This window comes from Mirounga angustirostris, unplaced genomic scaffold, assembly GCF_029215605.1.
Source record: "Mirounga angustirostris isolate CCGP_5_RB_7025 unplaced genomic scaffold, mMirAng1.0.hap1 SCAF_16, whole genome shotgun sequence".
Classification (NCBI taxonomy): Eukaryota; Metazoa; Chordata; class Mammalia; order Carnivora; family Phocidae; genus Mirounga; species Mirounga angustirostris.
Genome location: NW_026991724.1, coordinates 58,136,531 through 58,154,733, shown reverse-complemented (window position 1 = coordinate 58,154,733; position 18,203 = coordinate 58,136,531). Strand labels below are relative to the sequence as shown.

At 52.8% G+C, this 18,203-nt stretch overlaps 2 protein-coding genes across 12 annotated transcripts in view; one reads left to right on the top strand and one right to left on the bottom strand.

Moving 5' to 3' along the window:
* The window catches only part of SMIM17 (small integral membrane protein 17), a 25,552-nt gene extending 19,299 nt beyond the window's left edge, over positions 1-6,253 (bottom strand). For 3 of the 7 annotated variants that reach the window (XM_064580569.1, XM_064580567.1, XM_064580565.1), the window contains exons 1-2: positions 4,594-4,992; positions 943-1,009 (exon numbers count right to left, since the gene is read on the bottom strand). The gene's annotated coding sequence lies outside the window, so the exon portion shown is untranslated. Of the gene's footprint in view, positions 1-942; positions 1,010-4,593; positions 4,993-6,122 lie in introns of those variants that run through there. The other 4 variants (XM_064580564.1, XM_064580566.1, XM_064580563.1 and 1 more) reach the window with 2 other exon arrangements.
* Positions 5,410-18,045, top strand: LOC123855121 (zinc finger protein 79-like). 5 transcript variants are annotated; one of them, XR_010408027.1, is made up of 5 exons: positions 6,048-6,186; positions 9,927-10,009; positions 10,376-10,502; positions 10,879-12,320; positions 15,464-18,045. XR_010408027.1 is itself a non-coding variant. In XM_054511706.2 (4 exons), exon 4 carries the CDS (start codon positions 11,435-11,437, stop codon positions 12,047-12,049), a length of 615 nt encoding a protein of 204 aa, XP_054367681.1. In that variant the 5' UTR covers positions 6,048-6,186; positions 9,927-10,009; positions 10,376-10,502; positions 10,879-11,434; the 3' UTR covers positions 12,050-13,216. The 5 variants fall into 5 exon arrangements, 1 of the variants encoding a protein (XP_054367681.1); XR_010408030.1 differs by lacking the exons at positions 6,048-6,186; positions 10,879-12,320 and adding an exon at positions 5,410-5,967 and having other exon boundaries at positions 9,930-10,009; XR_010408028.1 differs by lacking the exon at positions 10,879-12,320.
* Positions 18,046-18,203: the final 158 nt, after the last annotated feature.

Here is an 18,203-nt window from a genome sequence, read left to right as displayed (position 1 = left end):
TCTCCCTTTGCCCCTCCCCCCTCTCATGCTCTCTCTATCTCATTCTCTCTCTCAAATAAATAAATAAAAATCTTTAAAAAAATAAAAATAAATAAAAATAAATAAATGAGGATCACAGCCAGAAGACATATCTTCAAGTCTCAGCATGGCAAAACTCAGGGATTAAGTTTTTTACCACGGATTACAGGTTTACAGAAGTATTTTATGATTGGGGGATCAGGACTAGACAGGGAGGCCCTGTTAGATTTGGTTAATCTCAGGGTGCAAACTAATTTTTCTTCCTGACTACGGTATGCCATGAATGTGACAGTTTTGCTCCCACATGCACTGCTTACAAGATAAAAAGTTAAAATCCTAAAATACTGACAATATGAAGGCATATTTTAAAGTCAGAGATGTTAGAATGTAAAAAAAAAAGTGCACTTTAGCATCAAAGAAATATGATACATAGATTTAATTATTACAACTTATTCAGTAATAATAGCGTATATATACTTATTACAACTTATTCAGTAATAATAGCATATAGTAAAAGACCTATATATATTTGGCATTGTTATTATGGGATGGGTAATATTAGCCATTGTTCTATGGATATCGTTCTATAGATAAGGAAAGTGAAGCTTAAAATCAATGCATTCCCAGATATGCACACAAAAATTGCACCTGTTTCTATGGGCACAGACGCATCTGTACATGAGAACAAAAAGCACCCTTCCAGGGTGCCTGGGTGGCTCAGATGGTTAAGCGTCTGCCTTTGGCTCAGGTCGTGATCCCAGGGTCCTGGGATCGAGTCCCGCATCGGGATCCCTGCTAGGCGGGGAGCCTGCTTCTCCCTCTGCCTCTGCCTCTCTCTCTCTCTCTCTGACTCTCATGAATAAATAAATAAAACATTAAAAAAAAGCACCCTCCCAGTGCACCCCAAAACCACCAGTTACTCACCTCTAGAGCAGAGGGCTAGGGTTGATGAAGTGAGATCAGCAGGAAGTCTTGCTTAATATGTTTTGACCTTTGACAAAGAAAATGTGTTTACTTATTAACTGTCCAGAAATAAAATAAAATAATACTATTTAAAAAGGGATTTGGAGAAGGTGAGTCCCCCTCCAAGAGATGGGATGTGAATGATCTTGCTCACCCCTGATTCCCAACACCTTCTGATAGCTATTAAACTGAGTCACCTGGCTCACACAACCAGTAAATCTCAGACTTGTGATTCAGACCTGAGAGACTGGCTCTAGAGCCTGCCCCTGTCCTGCTTCATGGGGCAGACTATTTCTGGAGGTTCTTCAACACCAGGAGAGGTGCCTCCCCTCCCCAGGCTCACCCCAGGATTGTCCATTACTGAGGGGAGGGGGGCTGGGCCATGGCTGGCTGTGTCTACTTTGTTCAGTCTTTGTTCTGGGTCTCCACAGCAGTCCTCTTCCCCCAGAGAGGATCCCAGATCCATTCGTGGGCAGCCAACCTGTCTTTTCTTTCCATCTGTAAAAGATGGTTGATTACCGTGGAAACCCTCCCTTGGATGTCGACCACCAGCTAAGGGAAAGACAGTCCTACCATTTGATTCCCTTCTTTGCTGGCCCTGTTAGGATCCGATGAGATGGGGGGGTGGGTGTATGTACATGGACAACATCTCTTGAAGGCTCCCAAGTAATGGTTGCCATAAGAGAACCCAGTGTTTGAAGACAGACCTTGCTTTTTTTGTCATATATTCTTTTGTTTCCTTTGAGTTTTGTATCAAATAAGCTCTTTAGTGAATAATGAGAAATAAAGTACAAAGGTAGGTAAACTGTTAAAGGATTAGGATAAAATGAAAAAAAGAACTGGACACAATGTCGACACGAGATGTATGGTGGCTTAAAAACTACTTTTTAAGTCGGGCTCTGCGCTTAGTCCGGAGTCTGCTTAGGACTCTTTCTCCCTCTCTCTGCCCCTCTGCCCTGCTTGCTCACTTTCTCTCTAAAAATAAATAAATCTTTTTAAAAATTACTTTTAAAATAAAAGTCATGTCCCTACATGCTAAAAAAAGAAATATGAGCAATAAATGCACGGGAGGCACACTGTCTTATTTTCTATTCTACCCTGTAGGCTTATATAATTCCATCATTACTTTTTTGAAAGGAAACATGAGGGTCCCAGTTTCAGGTAAGATAGGGTCAGTACCTCTGTTCTGTCTCTCCCACTAAAGAATTTCAATAAATCAGCAACCTGCATAGCAGTAGGAGCTAATCTAAGTACTTTAATCATGGACAGCTAGCACCCTTTTGGCGATCTCTAGGACGGGACAAGGCAGTAGGGTCAGGAGCCTCCCGTCAACTATTTACCAGCTTTCACAGAAGCATCTCAATAGATTAATAACCTGTACAGAAATCATGCTGCTACTACGTATATTTGCTCATCAAGGCTCTGCTCAAATGTCACCTTCTCAGAGAGATCCTCCCTGACTCCAAAGCCAAAGCAGCCTCCCCTCACTCTCCCCCTCATTACCTCTGATCGCACTCAGAAATTAGCACTAGTGGACCCATAAGACAAGGAGCCTTGGTTTGCTCACTGCTGAACTCCCAGCTCCTAGAACGTGTCTGGCACAGAGGAGGTGCTCAGATATTTCTCGAAGGAATGACTCCCAGCTCACCCTGAAGCCTCTGTCCCTTGAGGTCCCTGCTTATCAGCGGATGCAGTAAATCAAAGTACTTTCCTGTATTAGGCATCCACTTTCTTATTTCTTAGATGGCCTCTCTCCCACCGCTAAGGAGGAAAGAAGAAGAAAAAAAAAAAAAAACTCAGGCTCCTTCTTGACCCAAGTATCTCCTCCCCCTTTCCACACACCTCTGCTCACACCAACTTCCCTGTGTGACATTAAATTCGGCAGTGAAAAAATGCCACCTTCGCACCTGCCTCTCCTTCTCCTCCACTTCTTTCCCACCTCTCACCCTCTCTGTGAAGCAGGTGATCACCCTTAAGTAAACATCCCATCCCCATAGGCAGTTCTTTAAAGAAACTTGGGCAAAAGGAAGATTCTTCTTATGAATGTCCATGCTTTGGGAAATATTTACAGGGCAAGTGAGTATCCATGATGAAGGAAATGGAAAATCCATTGACCGCCTCCTCTCCCCGGAGTGGTGGTGCTGGGGGGGTGGGTGGTAGATGGATGGTACATGGATGGATATAATCCCCTCCCAATATTTCTCCCTGGTCTTGAGAGACCAATAAACACTAGGGAGACTTGTTCCGATAATAGGCATGGAGCGGGGTTGCACTTAAACCTTACATCAACCTTAGGAGGTGATAATAAAATTATTATAATGATAATGTGACCACACGGAAGAGAGCCTATGTGCCAAGACCTGCTCTAAATGCTTCGCCGTACGACTCCATTTGTCCTTCACAACAACACTGTAAGGTAGATACTATCCCTTATCCCCAGTGTACAGATGAAGAAACTAAGCTGTAAAGAAATTAAGTCACTTTCCCTAGGTTCCTTAACAAGGGAGTGGCAAGCCCAGAATCTGAATGCAGCAGTGCACTGCCTGAAAGCTCTCACCTGGGCCCACCAGAGGCGCCTCGATGGGCAGAACCTAGTCACAAGGCCACACTTAGCTGCAAGGGAGTCTGGGAAATGCAGCTAAAACTTAGGGGTTCTAACACTGTGGAAGAACTTGAAACAAGATACTGGTGGACAATGAGCAGTCTTCACCGCCACCCCCCCCCACACACACTTTGACCTTCTCACACTTTGACCTTCTTCCATGTAGTTAAGATCCCAAAATTCGGGAGCTCATGGCCACAGCCCATGATGGGCAGGGCAGTAATTAAGACAGGCATTCTTACACATTGGCAGTGAGAGTGCGAACAGGGAAATTACTTTGGGAAGATACACCAGTTAGCTATTTCAAACTGGCACCTCCTCTAGGTAGATAGGGTCTCCAACACCCAGCTAGTGTCAGAGAATTGCTTGGTGGTGTGGGGGGAAAAAAACCCACAGAATCAGAAGATCTAACTTGCAAAATCCTACGGCATCGTTTCTGCCACATTCTATTGGTCAAAGCAAGCCACACAGACAGCACAGATTCAAGGACTGGGAAAACAGAGTCTGGCTCTTGATAGCAGGTGCTGCAAAAAAAGAAAAGAAAAGAAAAAAAGTGCCATTTTTAATATCCAAAACGAGAAAAATTTAAAAGGAAAAGGGAAAGGCAGCCAAGGGGCAGAGAAGAGAAAGAACAATGAAAAACAAAACAAAACAGAACAAACAAACAAACACCAGTTCCTGGGAAGAGGTATTGTAGGACCACTCGGGTGCCCGTGGGGCGGTAGGCAGAGCCTCCAGGGCAGGTGAGTTCGGCTCTGCCCATCGGTTCTCCGCAAATTCCAGGATTTTCTAGCTTAGATCCAAGTAGAGACAAAAACACAACCACATGCTACCCGCATCTTGCTGACCCTGTCCTGTGGCCTTTCCCAAATTCATTACACCTAAGCCTCCTCCTCCTGCAGTTAAAGGACATTATATGGTGTCCAGAGTCTCTCAGGGGGCCTGGCACATAGCACGCGCCCCATCAGTGACAGCAGCAAAGTCATCCAGGTATACGGCAAGAGGCGCACCTGAGAGACACGCGGTAAGGATGCAGTGGTTAACCCCCGCCAAGTGCTTGGAACAGTCCCTGGCATTTAATGAACAGCCGGGAGTGCGGTCTTGCTGTTGGTGGTGTCGTTGCTGTGGGGTTTCATCTAGCGGGTCCTCGTAGAGCTCCCCTCTGAGAACGCCGCGGGCACGGACTCGTGTAACTCACTGAGCAACCCTGCGGGGTAGGTTCCCTTACTCGTAACTCCTTACCGGTGAGAAAACCGCGGCTGCGAGGTCCAACGAGTCCTGGCCGGGATCCGAACCCAGGCGCACCCGGGGCCGGAGATCCTGCTCCCACCCAGGTCTAACCCATCACCTCCTCGTTCTTTTCAGGATTGTTGACCCTGTTTCCCTTCCTTCCCTTCTTCATTCCCTCATCTTCCTCTTACCCCTCCCCCTCGGCTCCCCACCCCGCCCACCTCCTCCGCTCCCGGAGCTCCTCGCCAGCCCCCCTTCCCGCGGCCCTTCCAGCGCCTCCTTCCTCCCCCTTGCCCCCTCCGCTCCTCCTCCCTCTCACCCCACCTCCCCCCCCTGCTTTCCTACAGCTGTCCTGTCCTGTCCTTTCCTGCCGCCCCCTCCTTCCGCATCCGTCGTCTTCCCTACGCTCCCTTCCCTCCTCTCCTCCTTCCCTCCATCCTACGTCGCTTTCCTCCCGCTTCCACCTCTCTTCACTTTCCCCTCCTTTCTGCACCGCCCCTCCTCTCCTCCCCACAAGCCCCTCCCCGGCTGCCTTCTCCACGCCCCCTCCAGGCCCCGCCCCACCTCCCCTCCCTATCCTCCCCTGCTGCCCTCCAAGCCCCTCCCTCCCCTCCTCCCTGTTCCCTCCGAGCCCCTCCCTTTCCTCCTCCCTCCTCCTTCCAAGCCCTTCCCCTACCTCCTCCCCACTCCTCCACCCAAGCCCCTCCCTGCCTCCTCCCCCTTTCCTCCTCCCTCCTCCCCTTTCTCAAAGCTCCTCCCCTCTCTGCCTCCCTCCAAACTCCCGTTTCTCCCCCTCCTCCATCCAAGCCCTTCCTCGCCTCCGCTCCCTGTCCTCCTCCCTCCTGCCCTCCTCCCTCCTCCAAGCCCCCCCCCATTCCCTCCCTATCCTCCTCCCTTCTACCCTCCTTCCTCCAAGCCCTTCCCCTCCAGTTCACCCCTCTCCTCCCTCCAAGCTCCTCCCCTATTCCCATCCCCTTCTCTTCCCTCCTCCTCCCCTCGGTCTCCTCCCACGCTGAGGCTTCTGGGAGCGCGGAGGGGGGCGCGGTCCCTCGCGGTGCAGGGGCGGAGCGGGAGCCGCGAGGCGCGCAGGCGCAGACCGTGTGCTCGCCGGGACCGACCGCGGCCCGAGCCCAGCCGCCGCCCCGTGGCCGCCGGTGAGTCCGCGCCGCCCGCCGGGTTCACTAGTCCGCCAGGTTTTCGTCGTGGGGAGGATCACGCACCCCGGATCGCGGGAGGGGCCCGGAAGGGGCTCTGAATCCCGCCCCTCCGTGCCTCAGTTTCCCCGCCGGACAGTGGGTGTGGACAGCACCTGTGCCGGGGAGGTGCGCGGAGCTCCATCCGTCGGAGCCGCTCTCGTTGTTGCTGTTGTTGAGGTATAGTAACGGCAGCGCTGCCGCCAGCAGTTTCGGAGCGTCCACTTGCTCCGGAGCGTGCGTCCCCCTCCCACGGTGCCGGCGCCGCCCGGAGCTCATCGGAGGGTTCTGGGGGGCCGGGGGCTTCTGGAACTCCCGGGCGATGCTCATGTGGACGCCTGCGGAAACCGGAGAGACACCGTGTTATCTCCTTGAACCCCACAGGAGCCCAGTGCCGTTCGCACTAGGATTCCCCCCCATTTGCAGATGTGGAAACTGAGGCGCAAAAATGAAACGCCTCCTCGCCCCCACAACGGTGGGAGAATTAGTGCAACTTAATAACCACACTTAGGAACTTCACAACAACCCTACAGAGTAGGGGTCTTAGGTCCCTCACCTTCCAGATGACCAAACAAGTTAAGTGACCCGCCCAGGCACACAGCTAGGGAGCGGCAGGCAGCGAGTCCAGCCCAGGCAGCCTGGGCCCGGGGTCTGCGCTGTGTCAGGACAGTGATCTCCGACATGGGGTGTGCCAGGCCGTGCAGCGGGGTGAAGCCAGACAGGGGGAGAGCTTGCGTTCGTAGGTCGTTTCACGAAGGACAGCAATTCAACTTTAATTCTAAGACGCATTTTTCACATTTCCCTCCCATTTTAACATCTCCGAAAATAGGATGTGTAGGATGTGTCTTACCACTGATGGTATGTTGTGGTTTAATTGCAGACTTTTTCCCCCTTAGGTAAAGTCTTGCCTGTTTTCAGTGTATGGTCTGTTGGAGTCATTGAAATATGGTATTTAGTGGCATACACATATATACGGTATTGGGGTAGTTTTGTGTATTAGGTATTTACGGTATTTAATGTGCGTGTACATATACACCTATAAATGTAAATACAGTATTTAGTATATGTACATATATACACCTTATTTGTAAGTATCTATGGTAGTGTTTATACACCTTATATACATGTTTATGTGGTAAACCGTTTACATGCCCATGCATATGGTATTCAGAACAATGATATATGTATAATCAGTTTACATATGTCCTACACACGTGTATATGCAGTGTTTAGTGTGCGTGATTCCATGCCATATACGGGTATATACGGTACTTGGTACCACAGCACACAGATAAAAAGGTCACGTATATATAGGTATATGTGGTATTTAGTGTGTGATTGGACCACATACAATGTATATGTGATACTTAGTACCCATACCTCTTATATACAGGTCATGTATATCAGTGCATATATATGTTATATATGCGTACATATGGCATTTACTGTGTGATTATGTCTCACAGACACATATGGTAATATGGTCTTTAGAGTATGTGTGTATCTGATATACTTGTAAGTATGGTATATATATATGTATATATATATAATGTGTGTATGTGTGTACCTTATACACCTGTATATTTTGGTATTTAGTACTATGCATAGAGAGTACATATTTTATATATATAGTCTCTATTTTGTATCATAATATACCATGTTTTGTACTGTTGTACTTGTATATCATTTAGAAATAAACACCCAGGGGCACCTGGGTGGCTCAGTCGGTTAAGTACGTGCCTTTGGCTCAGATCATGATCTCAGGGTCCTGGGATGGAGCCCTGTGTCGTGCTCCCTGCCCAGCGGGGAGTCTGCCTCTCCCTCTGCCCCTCCCCCCACCACTCTTTCTTTCGCTCTCTCTCTCAAATAAATAAATAAAATCTTAAGAAAGAAAGAAAGAAAGAAAGGAAGGAAGGAAGGAAAGGAAGGAAGGAAGGAAGGAAAGAAGGAAAGAAAAGAAAGAAAGAAAGAAAAAGAAAGGAAGAAAGGAAGGAAGGAAGGAAGGAAGGAAGGAAGAAAGAAGAAAGAAAGAAAGAAAGAGAAAGAAAAAGAAAGAAAGAAAGAAAGAAGTAAACACCCAGAGGTTGCTGCTGGGCTCCGTTTTCTATTTTTACAGATTGGGATTTGGGATCACAAGAGTTTGAAGGGGAAGCTGGAGCCATGTCAGGGTCCCTGGTGAGGAAGAGGACCAGTTAAAAATGCAGATTCTGAGACCCTGTGGCCCCAGATGACCTAAAAGACCCTTGTCTCCTCCACTTTTGTATATTCAGAGTTTCTTCTAATTTAAGGCCCATTGTTGCTGTGGAAAATCAGTTTGGTGGTTCCTTGAAAAGTTGAACACAGAATTCCCCCATGACCCAGCAATTCCACTCGGGTATACACCCCAGAGAATTGAAAACAGGGATTCAGATAATAAACACTTGACCATGAATATTCACAGCGGCAATACTCACAATGGCCAAAAGGGGGAAACAACCCAAACGTCCATGAGCAGATGAACGGATCGCAACAGTCTGTTCACACAGTGGAATATTATACGGCCGTGAGAAGGAGTGAAGCCCCGATACACTCGATCACATAGGTGAACCCTGGAAACCTCACACTCAGTGAAAGAAGCCAGACAGAGCCATGCAGTGTAGGATTCCGTTTATAGGAAATTTCTGGAGCAGGCAAATCCATGCAGACAGAAAGCAGACTGGTGGCTGCGAGGGGCTGGGGGAGGGAGGGCGTGGGGAGGGGCTGCTTCGGGGGTACAAGGTTTCCTTTTGGGGTGATGAAAGTGTTTTGGTTTGGAGCTAGACAGAACTGATGGTTGTACAACAGCGTGAATGTGCTACCAATGCCGATGAATTGTACACTTTAAATGGTAAAATGGTAAATTTTATGTTATGTGTATCTGACCATAATAAAATAGGGAAGCTTGCTGTAGACCAAATCCTATGCAGAGTCCTGGGATAAAGGCGAATAAAAGGAATCCCAGTTAAGGGGGGGATGTTATATATACAGATGGTGATAATTAAATAAAATTAAAACAGGGTGCCTGGCTCCCAGTAGAGCATGTGGCTCTTGATCTGAGGGTCGTGAGTTCAAGGCTCACGGTGGGTGTAGAGATGACTTAAAAAAAAAAAAATCTTTGGGGCGCCTGGGTGGCTCAGTCGTTAAGCCTCTGCCTTCGGCTCAGGTCATGATCCCAGGGTCCTGGGATCGAGCCCCACATCGGGCTCTCTGCTCGGCGGGGAGCCTGCTTCTCCCTCTCCTACTCTGCCTGCTTGTGTTCCCTCTCTCACTGTCTCTCTCTGTCAAATAAATAAATAAAATCTTTAAAAATAAAAAATAAATAAAAAAAATAAAATCTTTAAAAAAATTAAATGAAAACGTTTCTACATTCTTACCATATGGCACGTGCTACCTTAAGGGATTTGCTTATACTCACCTCTTGAAACCTCGTAAGGACCCTGTGTGGTGGGTACCTTATCCTCATTTTCCAGATGACAAAACTGAGGCAGGCAGAGGTTAAGTCACTTGCCCAAAGGTACACAGCGGGTAAGTGGCAGAGCTGGGATCTGAACCCAGGTATCTGGCTCCTGTGGCCTCACCATCAATTCAGCCCAGGGTGACAAGTGTCAAAGGAGACTTGTGAACAAGGTCTGGGTCAGCACGGAGGAAAGAGCCCCATGAGCTGGGTCAGGGAGGGTGGGGATGTGTAGGCAGCGCGGGCCTGGGTCTGATCCTGCCTGGGAGACATGTCTCCACTGCCCATTTCCACCACACCGCGGGTGTCTGCCTGGTGTGAGCCCCTGTGCTGTCTCTGGGTGTTCCTGTGGATGAGAAAAGGGGGACGGGGGTGTGTGCATGTAGAGCAGAGCTAGGCCTAGTTCCTCACTGTCTCCCTCTCTCTCGCTCCCTCCACCTCACCCCAGCAGCCCCCAGACTCAGCCACCAGTCCCCCATCACCGTGGGCAGTGAAGGGATGGCCGCCCAGCTGCTGGCTGACGAGGCCCTGGTGAGTACTGTCATCCCCTCGCCCTCCTTCTCATGGGTGGACAGAGAGTCGAATGAGCCCCTGACCGCCTGAGTCCCCTCCAGGGCCCGTCTCCCCAACACCTGGGGCAGGGCAGTCACAAGTATGATTTTATGTAGTCCTGTGTGTCTTCGTAAAGAATCATCAAACCCAGGGTCTCAGCCTCAAACTCCAGCCCTGTAATAATAATGGTCATCATAATCTCAGCTGATGTCTCTTGAGTACCTACTATGTGCCCTGCGCTGGGCTGGTGTGTAGGGGGTCCTCCTGGGGATGACCCACTGAAGCCAGCTCCCTGCCCCACCTTTCCCACGGGCCTGGGTGCACCAGATGAATTCGTGGTTGCAGGAGTTGGTGACCTTCAAAGACGTGGCCGTGGACTTCACCCAGGAGGAGTGGCAACAGCGGGAGCCGGCTCAGAGGGACCTCTACAGAGATGTGATGCTGGAGACCTTGCAGAACCTGAGCTCACTAGGTAAGACCAACCATTCTGGGAGGGCCCTCTTTGCGGGTTCACGGCCAGTGACTTCTTGTGTCCTCGCAGGGAGGCAGGCTGGAGGAACTCTCTGGGGCCCCTTTTAGGAGGGCACTAAGACCATTTATGAGGGCTCCACCCTCCTGACCTACTCACCTCCTCAAGGCCCCACCTTCTAACATTACCACCTGGGGTTGAGGATTTCAGCATATGAATGGGGGGAGGGAACACTGCACCCGCGCATCAGGCCTTATTCTAGAACCGTTGGGAAGTGCTTGAGGGGGCTTCTCTTGGCTTTCCTAGCTCCCAGCCCTCACCTCTCCTCGCTCTGGGAGCAGGCTACGTGGGTGACATTCGTGGTTTGGGTCTCTTTCAGATTTGGAATCCAGGCCTGACAGGGACGGCCCACAGGAAGCCCTGCCTGCAGGAGCGTCCCCGGGCTGGCCCTGGAAGAGCTGGGAGGGAGCCGCCTCTGGCGCTCCGGGGCGGGAGAGGCCCAGGGGCCTCCAGGAGGGGCCCCTGCAGAGCATCAGCCCAGAGCCGCCCAGCCAGGAACTCCAGAAGGGAGGGGCCCCCACGGTTGTGCCCCGCGGAACCCCGCCTGGGAGGGCCCCCGGGGAGCCCCTGGCGGCGAGGAGCCCTGCGTGCGCAGGGAGGGCGGGGAGGCCTTTGCGCAGCGGGCCCAGCTGGCGCAGCATCAGCGCGCGCACGCCCTGGACAAGCCCTTCGCGGGCGGCGAGTGCGGCAAGCGCTTCACCAAGCGCTCGTCCCTGCCCGGGCACCAGCGGGCCCCCGCGGGCGCCAGGCCCCACCAGTGCCGCGTGTGCGGGAAGGCCTTCCGCAAGACATCCGACCCGCTCACCCACCCCCGCACACACACGGGCGAGCGGCCTCTCAAGTGCAGCGAGTGCGGCAAGGCGATCGCGCAGAGCATGACGCTGGCGGAGCCCCGGAAGACGCGCACCGGCGAAAAGGCGTACCCGCGCCCGCAGTGCGGGAAGCGCTTCACCAAGTCGTCCGCGCTCATCCTGCGCGAGAGGATCCACACCCGCGCGAGGCCCTTCCGCGGCGCCGCCTGCGGCAAGGCCTTCAGCCGGAAGGCGCACCTCTCCATCCACCGGAGGATCCGCACCGGCGAGAAGCCCTACCGCTGCGGCGAGTGCGGGCGCAGCTCCCGGAAGATGTCCTTCCTGTCCCAGCACCAGGCCATCCACAGCGACGAGAGGCCCTTCCGGTGCGGCGTGTGCGGCAGGGCCTTCGTGCGCAAGTCCACCCTGGTCCGGGACGGCAGGATCCACACGGGAGAGAAGCCCTATCGGCGCGCGCAGTGCGGGAAGGCCTTCCGGCACCAGCCCTCGCTGACGGCGCACCGCAGAATTCACACCCGGGAGAAGCCCTACGAGTGCCAGGCGTGCCAGGCGTGCGGCAAGGCCTTCAGGCGCATCGGGAATCTCACCTGCCACCAGAAGACCCACCTGGCCGGGGAGGCGGCCCCGCGCGGGCCCAGCTCAGGCAGCAGGCCTTCCTCCCAGCTAACCAACAACTGAGCCTCGTGTGATGGGCCTGATGGCCAAGTTTCAGCCTTCTTTCTCTTTAGGCTTAACTTAGGGACCTCAAGAGATGCCCATAAGGCTGGTGCCACATTCCTGAGCATCTGGGAAAGACAGGTGACAGCAGGGCCTGCTTCATACAGGGCGTGCGTCGGCTTCATGCTCTGCTGTCACCGTGGTGAATTTGCCAGTCCCAGCGAGGAGATCAGACCAGGGGTTGAGAAGCCACAGCCCACAGAGCTGGACATGCTTTCGCACGGCCCGCAAGGCAAGAATGGTTTTTACCTTTTGGAAGGGTTGTAAAATGAAATGAAAAGAGTCTGAGAAGAGAGCTCCTATGACCCGCAAAGGGTAAAATATTTTCCATCTAGGCCTTCACACACAGTTTGCCAAGAGTAATCTGTGGGAATTCTGGACTCTCTTTCACCATCTAGGGCAAGTCCCTGCTTGGTCGCAGGGTCTCCCTCCCTGGTCCCTTCTGGGTGGGGGGCTCCACATCAGGTGGCGGGATGCTGAGATGGGATGGCTCCATTCTTTCATCTCAAGGCTTCCTGTGGGCCGGACCAGCCACTGTCCTTGGTGCTGAATCCTACCAGCTGCCCGTGTACCTGGTACTTAGTCCAGAATAGAATAAATATGATTCTCTGTTCAGTGGCTGCGTGTTTGCAGCAGGATCTGGGTGTCTCGGGCAAGGGAAGTTTGCCCAGCGGGAGCTTTTTGTAGCTCTATTCATTGCATCGGTTTGCTCCCACTACCATAGCAAAGCACCACAGACCGGGGGGCTTAAACAACAGAAATCTATTTTCCCACGGTTCCAGAGGCTGGAATTCTGACATTGAGGTGTCCTCAGGGTTGGTTTTTCCTGTGGCTACTCTCCTGGGCTTGCATATGGCAGCCCTGTGTGAGGCCCTGGTGTCTCTCTCTCCTTCCAAAGACACCAGCCATAGGATTAGGGCCCACCCAAATGACCTCATTTAACCACAATGATCCCTTTAAAGCCCTGTCTCCAAATACAGTCACATTTTGAAGTGACTGGGTATTGGGATTTCAACATCTAAATCTGGGGGGACATGTTCAATCTATGACATCCCCAAATGGCTAAAAGTTTGACCTTTCGTAACTGTAGCTGACGTCTACATGGTATGCGCAAGCATTACCTGAGCACCCCCTGTGCTTTGTGTGGGTGGCGGGGAGGGCCAGCAACCCTTACTTCACAGTGTGGAGTTGGTCCGGGAACACAGCTGTCCTGTCAGAGACTGCATTTCCCACTGGCATCCACGGCGGGGGGACACGGACTACCCCTCACCTGTAGAAAGTGAGAGAGGGGTGTGTTCAGAAATGGCTGAGTCTTTGCCACTTGCCCTTCCCCTACCTGTCCTCTGGATCCCCACTCACGGGCATCTCCAGGAGCAGTGGTGCAAGAGCGTGGAGGGAGCCCCCAGGAAGCCCATCCTCCTCCTAACTGGCTGTGAGGAGTAAGGTCCCAGGCCTTTGGGGTTGTTTGCTGCATTTAGTGCATGCTGCCCCAGGTCCGTGACCTCAGCCATCACCTCCACCCTCATGGGAGGTCAGGTACCATCTCTGTTTAACAGACAAGGAGGGACCAAAGGAGCTCAGCAATCACTACCCAGTAAGTGTGGGGGCCAGCAGCAGTATCCGGGATCCGCTGACCCCGCAGCAAACCTCATCACGCTGCCAACCACATGACCCAGGCCACAGGCCACGGGGTCCCGTGTGGTTCTTCCCCCACACATAGGTTGTCCGTGTTCTGGCCCAAAGAGCATTTCTTAAATAAATATGGAAGTTGGGTACCATTTAAAAAACAAACGTTGCACAAAGAAAGTCTGTCTTTTCAGCTCCCTGATGTCAAGCAAAGTATTAGTCCCCCGAGCCTCCGTTTCCTCCTTTGGAAAAGTGGGATAATAATAGCAGTCTGGATACTAGTTATTTCCTAATAAATATTTTATTATTGATAATAATAGAGCATAATTATATTTATATTATATATTATATTTATTGTTTATAATTTATTATTGACAAAATAGAGCATAATTATTATCAATAATAAAATACTAAAATATTAAGGTTGTGGGTGAGGTTTGTACTGGATAATGCGCCTGCTTGACTCAGAGTACCTTATGTTCACAGGCATCCCATCCAGGGTGTTGGGGTTCACGGCAGGGTTGGGTGGGAGCAGTGATTAGTCTGTGATGTGAGAAAGGATCGTTCTTCTGTAATTCCAAAGATTCCAAGACATTCCTGCTTTGCCTGGAAGCCTCGCCACTGCCTCGCTGGGTTTCTGCAGGACCAGCCTCCTTCTCCCCAATCTCTGAGCTCCCGGTGTGACCACTCCCAGGCCAGGAACCGGGGCTGTGAGGGGGATCTGGCTGATCCAGGAGACCCCTTCCTCATATTCTGGGGCAGGTGTGTGGGGTCCCTGAGGTCCCGGTGGGGTCCCCAACAGTGGGGCAGTGTCTAGGCAGGTAGAGCAGAAGGGCCACCTCCCTCTGGCCACATCGTCCGCATGCTGCTGCTTGGCCAGAGGCCCCAGAGGTCTGCGGGGAGCCTTGTCCAGCCCCTGCTGAGGCTGAGCGAGGGAGACTGGCTCTGGCTAGGTCAATGATGTAGTCACCATGCCTTTTATTTTCTGCCGCTTTGACCTCTTGGGGCCTCCTGGCACTGGAGAGACCGCCCCTCCCAGAGCTAGCTAATTCCTAGAGACAGGAAACAACTCATCTGTAAATATGCTTTTCAAATGCCAAACAACCCATCCAGAGCGCCCACACCCCAACAACCTACTCTATTAGGTTCTGTTGGGCTGTCCTCAGCCCCCCAACCCCCCAGGGCAGGTACCAAACAACTGGCAGCCCCCATGTGCCCCGCGGCCCACTGAGAGGATTCAAACCCACAGATCCTCAACCCGCTCACCCTGCCTCCCCCGGGGACGAAGGGACACAAGCCGCAGCCAGGTCTCCAGGAACTGTGTTAGGTCTGGAGTGGAATGGCCTGGGGCCTGGGAAGACTCACTTGCTTATTCATAATCCAGCTGGCTAGCATTTATTGAGCGCTATCCTTGACCCATTCATTCAGCATTTACCGAGTGCCTACTGTGTGTACCAGGCACTGTTACAAGTCCTGGGGAAACAACAGTGAGCAAAATTGAGCAGATCCACAGCTCTGCCCTCACTCTAGTGAAGAAGACAGATGCCAAGAGAGGGGGCCCTCCCGGTATGTGGATGTGTTCACCAAGGGGAAGCTCTCTGAATGCTGTGCTTTCCGGATTTTGTGGAGGCTTCCTCACCTGGGCAGGGCCAATCACTAACTCCATTTCCAGCCTCTCTCCCCTTGCTAGAGAAGGGGTGGGTGGGGGACTGAAAATCCCAGCTTCTAATCATGGCTTTGTGTCTCCAGGGGCCCACCCAGAGTCACCTCATCAGAAGAAAAGACACAGTATCAGCAAGGAAATTCCAAGAGACTCAGGAGCTCCGTGCGAGGAACAAATGTATACAGAATGTTCCTATTACCTCTCAAGGGGACACAAACCATTCAGTCCACAGCACTGTTTTCCGTGGTGTACATACATCCTCTCAGTTATTCCCCACAACTAATGCACAAGGTGAGGACTGGTATTACCAGGAAACGGGCTCAGAGAGATTAAGAAACTTGCCCAGAGTCACACAGCAAGGGCAGAGTCTGGATTTGAACCCAGGCAGTCTGGCTTCAGGGCCTCCGTTCCTCCTGGCTCCATTATTCTGCCCCCTCGCCTTCACTTACGGAGTGAGGGCTTGCTTCTCATGGACGGTGACCGTAACAGCAGGTGCTCGCTTTGAGTATGGAGTCCTGTGTTCTGTTCTACATTCGTCCAAGTACGAACTCATTCTGATGACTCCAGGAAGTTATATAAAATGATGAAAATACAATTTGTCTTCCTCTCGGGCGTCTGGTGAAGGCTGTGTGAGGGGCTGGTAACCGTGGGGGCGGCCTGCATGGGGTCAGGGTGCAGGCTCTGCCAGGATGCAGCCCACACACCGCCCCCGGCGCCCTCACGTCCGGGCTGTGCGATCTACTCGAGCCTCTGAGCCTCCCTGAGCCTCGGCTTCCCCACCTGCGCACCGGATGACGTGGAGAGAACACCTGTGTCTGCGTCACGTCCTGGGCACGTGCGCGGTGCTCGACACACACTAACTATAGTGACAGGTGCTCCCGCCGCCCCCTTATGATAAGGATCGGTGGTGAACTTCGGATCCCCTCTTCTGGGCCCTTCGGGGGGATCTCACCCGCGTTGCTAAAGGTCCCCCGGCGTCTTCGGGCCTCTGTCAGATGTCCGCCCCTGAGCGGCCTTGCTGACCACCCAGCCTGAACGGGCCTCGCACCTCTGCTGGCTCTGCGGCTTTCCCGCCGCCATGCGCTCCCCCGCGGCCTAACCCCGTGTCTCAGGCTTCTCTAGCCTGTGCGCTGCTGCCTGGTGGCCCTAGAATGTCAGCTCCAGCATGCGGGGAGCTCACCCCTGCTCGGGGCTGCACCCCCATCCTCAGCTCCTTCAGGAACTGCGCCCAGGTGCGCGGGACCTGCTGTAGAACGAGTGCTGCTGGGGCCCGTCCCTGTCCCGGGCCTCAGTTTCCCCCCTCCCATCCCACTTTCAGGGACGAGGTGGCAATGAGTGAAATGGGAGCTGCCGCTCCTTGCCTCACCCCTCCGCTCCCTGCCCTGCACTGTTCCAGGAGAGCACAGGGCCGGGCATGGGAACACGGAGCAGGAAGAGGTGGACGGCCTCCCCCAACCAGCAGGGTAGGATGCCAGCAGAGCGTGGACCGAGGACGACGCAGGGGATACGACAGAAGGAAGCACAGGGGCGTGGAGACAACAGCTGCTGGTATGAGCCCCCAGAAGGGCCGGAGAGGCGACGAGCTTCCCCACGCCCCTCCTGACCACACACACACACAGTCACCACCACGTGAGGCTGCGTCTCTCAGCTCCTGGGGGCGCCCCTGGCTGACCCCCTGCTGCCCCTGCCCCTGCCCTGTGGCTGGGTTAAGGGAGTACAGACGATGACAGAGGGGACTGAGGGCCCTCCTGGTCACCATGGTACTGACGGCATTTCCCAAAGGAAGGGCCACATGCAGCAAGACCTCACGCTGATTAAAGCCGGGGCGGCCACGCCATTCTAAGCCCCGTCCACCCGCTGTGGCATGACGCCATGGGGCTGCCTTCTCTGTATCCTCCCTCTTCCCCTGGACTCTGGTCTGGACGGAATGACCCCCACGGCCACGGCAGGCACACAGCAGCTCGGGCCCTGGGCCACTGCCACGATTTCAGGGATGAGGGAGAGACCCAGATCTAGGCCCATGCGCACACGGAGTTTCTCTGGTCACGGCAATCTGTTCGTGGGTGAGCCCACAGAATGAAGCTTCGGGCCTTCGTGTCACTGTCAAGAGGTCTGCGTCCACCGGGACGTGTCTGAGACAATGTGCTGGAAACCACCAGGGAACCCTGAGGGAAGCCAGCCTGAGGACGAGGCCGGCCCAGGATGGGAAAGCCCGAGAACCAGAGCACCAGAGCTACGCTCCTGATGCCGCATGTGGAACAAAACTACCCTGATGCCCACCTGGCTGCCAGACATCCATCCGAAAAGCCATCGCCTCGATTATGCACTCTCGAGCAGCTGCTTTTCCTACTCACAACACGAAGTGCTTACTGATATAAACGATTTCTTAAATGAATTGTTTACTCCTTGTGGACACCGGTGTTGGAAACACCGGGACATTTGCGACAAGTAGGATCGAATGTTAGAACAGAAAGGGCGGCATCAGCGGCCCTGAGAAAGGAGACTCTGGGGGAGATCCCTGTGTAAACCAAATGTCAGGTCAGCCTTAGGAAACTCCCGTGGAGCTGCCTTCAAACTTAACTGCAAAAGTCACTATAAAAACGGACAGTGTGCGCTCAGATACGCAAACTTACTAAGCTAGGCAAGTACTTAACCCTGAGTATCAGGCCTGCTGGGGTTCGCCTGCCCTCCCCCTCTCCCACAGGCACCGAGGCGGATTTTGGGGACCACCGGTGCCTGGGTCTTTTGCACCTGACAACTATTTAAAATTACACCAGTCTCTCTTAATTAAAAGTTTTATTTTTATTTATTTATTTATTTATTTTT

Excerpts from the sequence above, each read along its gene's own strand:
- LOC123855121 (XM_054511706.2), top strand. The coding sequence starts at position 11,435 with ATGACGCTGGCGGAGCCCCGGAAGACGCGCACCGGCGAAAAGGCGTAC.